This window comes from Carassius auratus, chromosome 31, assembly GCF_003368295.1.
Source record: "Carassius auratus strain Wakin chromosome 31, ASM336829v1, whole genome shotgun sequence".
NCBI lineage: Eukaryota > Metazoa > Chordata > Actinopteri > Cypriniformes > Cyprinidae > Carassius > Carassius auratus.
In genome coordinates, this window is record NC_039273.1 from 25398750 (window position 1) to 25405510 (window position 6761).

At 37.8% G+C, this 6761-nt stretch overlaps 1 protein-coding gene across 1 annotated transcript; it reads right to left on the reverse strand.

Annotated features, from left to right (window-relative positions):
* Window positions 1–912: 912 nt before the first annotated feature.
* LOC113050974 (kelch-like protein 41b) lies at window positions 913–5618 on the reverse strand. Its single transcript, XM_026214487.1, has 6 exons — window positions 4393–5618; window positions 3367–3524; window positions 3156–3263; window positions 2297–2482; window positions 1593–1739; window positions 913–1458 (listed from the first exon to the last, which is right to left on the reverse strand). The coding sequence occupies exons 1-6, from the start codon at window positions 5506–5508 to the stop codon at window positions 1347–1349; spliced, it is 1827 nt and encodes a 608-aa protein (XP_026070272.1). The 5' UTR covers window positions 5509–5618; the 3' UTR covers window positions 913–1346.
* Between the last annotated feature and the right edge of the window lie 1143 nt (window positions 5619–6761).

Consider the following 6761-nt stretch of genomic DNA (forward strand, 5'->3'; position numbering starts at 1 on the left):
GTTTAATAACTCATTTTGGAAATGTTCTTCACCAAACATTTGATTCCCATGGTTATTGTACTCTAACATATGGAGGATTGGTGACTGGCTCCTCCAGTACATCACAGATAAACATGTTTGCAATGTTTTATAATGTTACACAGTTTTCGATCAAACTGTCAGGAAAAGCTGTTTGCTTGTTGCAAATCGAAGGTAAGCCCAGTTAAACTAAATGGCAGACAGTCAGATGTTTCTCCTGATGCTTTGACCCCAAACACTGTTTGAGACCTTAAGCCCTGTTTCTTCTTGTAGTTCATCTTCTGCATCTTCATTTCAGAACTATTCCATGATTCTTTCTCACACAGGAGGTGAATCATTTTAGGAATGGAACCAGATCTTTGCATCCAAACCACAGCCGTCGATCCCAGTCACCAATCCCAGAATCCTCATCAAAGAGACGTCGTGATGTGAGAGAGAATCGATCTTACTCAAGATTTACTCTAAACAGATATACAGACCAGAAGAGACCACATTACTGAGGAACTTTCAGTCCTGTACTGAAGGAAGCTTATGAAGCACTGGCTCCAAGCTAAGAAACACAAGCAGCAAAAAAAAACAAAAAAAAACAATAATAATAATTATAATAATAATAAATATATATATTATTTTTTTTCTTTTTTTTTCTTTTGCTGCTGGAACAGTTAGAAATAAATATGAATGTATATTTTATAGATTTTATACATTTAATAAAGGTTATAGAAACAATATGAAATAGTGATGTATTTATTAAAGAAGTGCTACCACTGGGTATATGGAGATACTGTGATAGGTAAAATTGGGGGGGGGGGAGTATATATACAGTGCATATATATATAAGATAAATGCCTTTTTTGTTTTTGCAATCATCAGAGAAAGCTGTCTGCAAAAAGTTGATATGGTTTAAAATTGTTTATTTTACAAAAAAAGTATTTTTATTAATTTATTTTAAATTTAAAGTATTTAAGAGAGTTTATTTGTATAATCGTATAACAATACAGAAATGCACCTGTCCTTGCTTACATGGTTATGTCAGTCTGTCAGGGTCATTAAATGGGAAATGGCTCATGTTCTCACACACACCGACACTGACACCGACACACACACACACACACACACACAGACACACACACTTCACATTAACCATGTTTATCTAAAATGTAAAAGAAAAATTACTTTAGGGAACCCGAAAGCTTTTTTCACACTTTTATGAAAAAGGTTTAGTTCCCTTGGCCTATCATTTTAGACTAGATATAAATGACCAGAGACAGCTGTGTGCTGAGGTCAAAGGTCACATGACCACAGAGGGGGTGGGGGGGGGGTAAACAGATTTAGAGTTTGGGCATCCTGGCAGCATTCAGACGCATTCCAACGCAGGAAGAGCCGGAAGCGTAACGCATCTCTCTCAGCATGCCGCTCCATGTCTTTTTGTCTTCTTCATACCTGTGAAAGAAAACAGGTCAGTTTATAAACTGACATCCAGTTCTATTCCTGAACCCTTTCTTTGAACTTGACTAATTAATTGAACTCTGTTTGTCTTTTCAGGTCCAGCTCGACACAGCATCAGGATGACTTACTGCCAAATGTCAGTGATCTCAGAGGGCCCGATGTTTTTGTCCTCAAGCTCTACAATAGCAAAGCCACCAATTGCAAAGAGGTTTCCTCCACTGCTCACGAGATTCACCGAGCTGCGCTCCTGAGGGAACTCTGTGAATGTGTCCCACCTAAGAGCAAATTATATTAATATAATATAATATACATATAGAATTTTTACATGCGAAGAGATGACAAAAAAGATGGAAAAGCACAGGAAGACAACATCTATAGTGGAACAGATTCAATATTATCATTTCATATCACAAGCAAACCTGTAAATTGTATAGTATCTATTTTGTTTATTTGTTGTTATTGTTAGCTAAATCGAAAACTATTAAAAATCTTCATTAATTGAAATAAAGCTGAAAAAAAACTTATATATTAAATTAAAAAACGTATTAAACAAAACAAAATTAGAAATGTTGCCTTGGAATATAAGTGAAATAAAATAAGTTAAAGTACTGAAATTACTAAAACTAAAAGTGAAAAAAATAAAAAATAACCTAAAGTACTAAAATTACTGAAATTAAAAAAAAAATAAATAAAAATACATTAAATTAAATTAATAATGACAAAGCATATTAAAAATACAAAAAATAAATAAAAACTATATAGATAAAAACCAGTTCAAAATATTTTATAAATACTTTAATAAAATATAAAAAACACTGGTGAGAAATCTTACTTGTTTGTTCCAAAATCGTAGGTTTCAGATAAAGCTGTGAGTCCTTCCTCATTCACTCCACCAGTTACAATGATTTTCCCCTTATGAACTACGGCACCAAACATCGCTCTTGGCGTCTTCATAGCAGCCAGTTCTCGCCATTCTGACTGCTTGTGGTTGTACACGAACATTTTATTGATAGCTTTGCTGTGAGAGAGAAAAGTTATTTTCAGATTTTTTAAATCAAATAATTTACAGTTATTTGAATATGAAATCAAAACTGACCTTATGTACATTACATTCGTAAAGCACATTCTTGGAGTTATTGTGAAAAATCCATTGGTTCACATTATTTAAATAAAAATATTGCTTTGTAATCTTTCTTTAAAAAGTAGTAACTTGTGCTTCAGCTCAATCTGACTTTTAAAGGGGCTGTTCTTCATACTAAGGTACTTGTACAATGTATAATTGTATAATTTTCTATTATTATTTGTTTATATCAAGAGAAACTTAAGCCACTCCTTTCAGACATCCAGAGCAGTAGGTGCTACACACATGCAATAATAGTGCACAGTTGGGCAGGTTTCCTTTTCTTTTTACTAATTCTTCTGCTGTTTAGTAACAGTAGTAACTAAGCTGCTCTATGCCAATATGCCATGCTTTTTTAGGACTGAAGAGGAAGAGGAAATTTAATCAAGCTATTTTATTTGAAAAGTTTAATATAACATTAGTTCTATGATAAGAGTCCTTTAAATGTCACACGGTGCAGAGGATTTTTGAGGAACTTTATTGAATCACGGACAGCTGCAAACTACACCATATGTTCCTGAGCACCACTGATCTCAGTTACACACACACACACACACACACTCTCTCTTACTTGTCATCTGTCTTTCCTCCAATGCAGTACACCAGGTTGTTATGTGAGACAACTGAATGGCCGTGAATACGTAGAGGAAGTTTCTTGGTCTCGTGCCATTTCATCTTTCTGCAATGACATAAGAATACTATTGAAGCCACGGATCCGAGCCACCAGTCAAGTGTGAAGAGCAGAATCAGCAGTTGGCCAGACAAAGCTTTTGAATTCATACTCAGTGTCGTAACACATGACGGAGTCGAGGGACTCGTTGGTCTGCAGGTCTTTGCCAGCGATGGCGAACAGCAGGTTTTCAGATTCACCCATATTGAACAGGCATCGAGGGCTGGGCATAGGTGGCATTGCCCTCCAATCAGAAGCAATAGTGTCCAGCTGGATAAGACAGAATTGTTTTAAAATAACCCTAATACTTATACAGTAGGGTACATCTAATTAACATTAAAGTAGATATCCTGAACTAACCACAAACAATTATTTTTACCAAATTAATTCATCTAGATTCATGTTTATTTATAAATATAGGCTAATATTGTTTACATATACATAGTTTAAGTTTTACCCTCACAAAATATTACTACATTATCACTCTATTCTTTAAGTAAAGTTGGATATATCTGCATACCTAAAGTTTACTTACTGCTAGATCTCTTATATTGTCTGGACGGTTTAACTATATTATCACCCAGCTTTAATCTGCTAAAATGAATAATGTATAAATATATATTAAAACATTATTAACATCTCAATATTCTGTAAAACTGCTTTTAAACCATGTGGAAAGCACTATACAAATAAAATTAACTTTATATACACAGTTAATTCATATTTCTTTATAATAATTCATGTTAGTTTATACAACATTAAACAATTATAATGCATTAGTATATGCTGAATATAAAATTGACCTAAACGCTATAAAAAAAGTACTGATCATTGATAGTTCATGTTATCAAATTGGAATGTATTGTAAAGTGTTTCCATTACCATTAAAATACGCTCAATTCAGATACTCTAAGATAGGGTTGAAGATAACTTTAACCCGTGAAGTATCTAGGGAATTGATTAAAGTTTGCAGATTAAAGTTATTTTATTTTAAAGTCTCATGGATTTCTATGCTGATCCTGGTCTAGCAAGTAGACCAGCGTGATCATCTTGGTGAAACCATTTTGGTAAACGTAGTTTAAGAAACCAAGTGTGGTTACCATCACACCAGCATCTAGTTTTTAAAGTTATTTTGTACCTGGTAGAAGTAGCACTGCAGAGGAGACTCCTTACTTTCTTCATCGACAAACAGGCCACCTACGATAAAGAGCTGGTTCTTCTTGGTGCAGAGACTCACATGGTTCTTTGGCACCTGCTCTGCTATGGCAGCCAGAAAACACTCATTCTCGGCCACATCATACGCCACAGCAGCCGTGTCATTGATCATGACGATCAGGTCTCGTCCGTACATCCCTATTCTACGATTATCGTTCAAGTAACCAGGCAGCAGCTCCTCTTCCTCCTCTGCTCCGGCCTCTCCATTCACCTCTCCTTCCTTCTTCTCTTTGGGTTTCTTCTCGGGGAGTTTTCCTCTGAAGGCATCTTTGATGACTTGGAGCTTCTTCAAGAGTTCTGGATCTGCCTTGATGATGTCATCGGTCTCAACTTTCTCCCTGAAGTACTTCTCCGGGAGAAGGCGGAAGCGGATGCACTCGAACACTTCGCCCAGATTCTTGGCGCGCTTGGCCTTGTCGCTGCGCACCCACTTCATCACAGACTCAAACACGATCTCCTCTTTCTCCACATTGAGTGTATCTCCACCAATCAGGGCCAAGAGCTCGTGAGGAGCCAGCTGAAGGAACTCCTCCTCAGCCGCCACAGTTTCAAAGCGGTCAGCGATGAAATCGCGTGCTGCTATGGCAAGCCTGGGAACGCTCAAGACCAGACCGAGCCTGAAGACGGCAAGACAATTAGACAGTGACAGCTTCTTCTGGAGATAGTTCACACATACTGTAAACACCGAGGGAATCTGGAAACGGTTTGCCACTGCAAAGATCTCCTGAACGTTGTCGTCCGTCAAGTCGATCTCAGCGGAATACAGGTACTGGATGATCATATCCATGATATTGGGATCAACGTCATCCAGAACTACTTCCTTACTTCCTTCCTTCTCCTTGCCGTCCTCAGAGAAGAAGAGCTCTCTGAAGTAAGGACTACAGGCGGCCATTATCAGGCGGTGGCAAGGAAAGCAGCGGTCGCCGATTTTCAAAGTGCAGTCCACAAACTTGTTCTCATTCAGAAGTTCTTTCAGTCCATCCTGAAGCAATGTGCTCTGGAACAGCCGCAGCTCCTCCTTTATGGCTTTAGGATCCATGCTGGTGGGTTTCAAGATAGGAATTGACGGACTAGAGAAGAAAAAGGGGAGAAGGTGGCTGCAGGTCTGCTCGCCACACCGGCCAGGCTGGAAAAGGACAGAGTGCTGAAAAGATTCCCAGAGTGGAGGGGCTGTTATTTAATCCTGCCGTCCTAAATATAACCCTACCGCTCTTGTCCACCCCCACTGCCTCTGTCATCCCTCAATGCTAGTTGTGAAGAAGGAGATCCCAATGTGATGGCCAGTCTGGATGTCAGCTCTCTCATAAAGATCTGAGGAGACCTGTTAGTCTGCAAGTTTTACCAATCCCAATGTATTCTTCTATATGTTGCCTACAATTTTTTTTTTTTTTAATGCAACTGTCTATGAGTTCAATTCCCCACATAAACAGGGTTTAATAGCAGTGTTTGGAGACAGCTGCAGCTACAACAGGTGATGAGCCATTTTCAGCTGCTTCAACCACTCTGTGTCTTGAGTCAAACTTTATTATTCATGTGCCAGATCCTGGGAGGAGAATGTGCAAAAACTGTACTTTAAGGGGTACAACAGAGTCACTCAAAGAGTACAACTCACTCTCCAAGGGACATCTTGGTATCTAATAAAAAGGTTCATAGCTGTACCTTAAGGGTTTATTTTATCACTCTGGTATTTGTGTCTTTTAGAGGACGATAAGGTGTCTTTTTAAGGATATACTACCCCAGTGGCAAGCTGTTGTAAGTTTTTTGCAAAAACAAATTCTGTGTGGAAAACATTGCTTAAACACAACTTCAACTGTACAAATGCATTCAAAGATTAATACTTCCTGGTTCAATAGTAATTGGGTCATAACTCATGACTAATTATTTGAACTTCACTGGTGCCTTGACGATCACAAATACATAGGATTTCATGTTTTTCCAACTCTACCAAATGGTTCTAGATTGATCTCGGGGCTCAGAGGAGAGCGTCAGTCACACTAGAGACACTATTACTAAAATTAAAACAGACAGAAAGGTTTTGGGGGAAGGAGACATGTGTATTTTAAGTCAAAGCATTAAGGACATATGTGTGAGACTGTTAAAGAGGAAGCATTAGTGAAAAAGATACCAGTTTAATTGATCAAGGTTAGTTGAGGCTTATTCAGCATTAAGGTTTTTATATTCGATGCGGTTTTCTCAGAAGTTTGGGGTTGATTGTATTGGAGCCCTACTGATGTATAGTAGGGGTAAACATACATTAACAAAAATGGCAGGATTCAGGTCATGCCTGTCCAG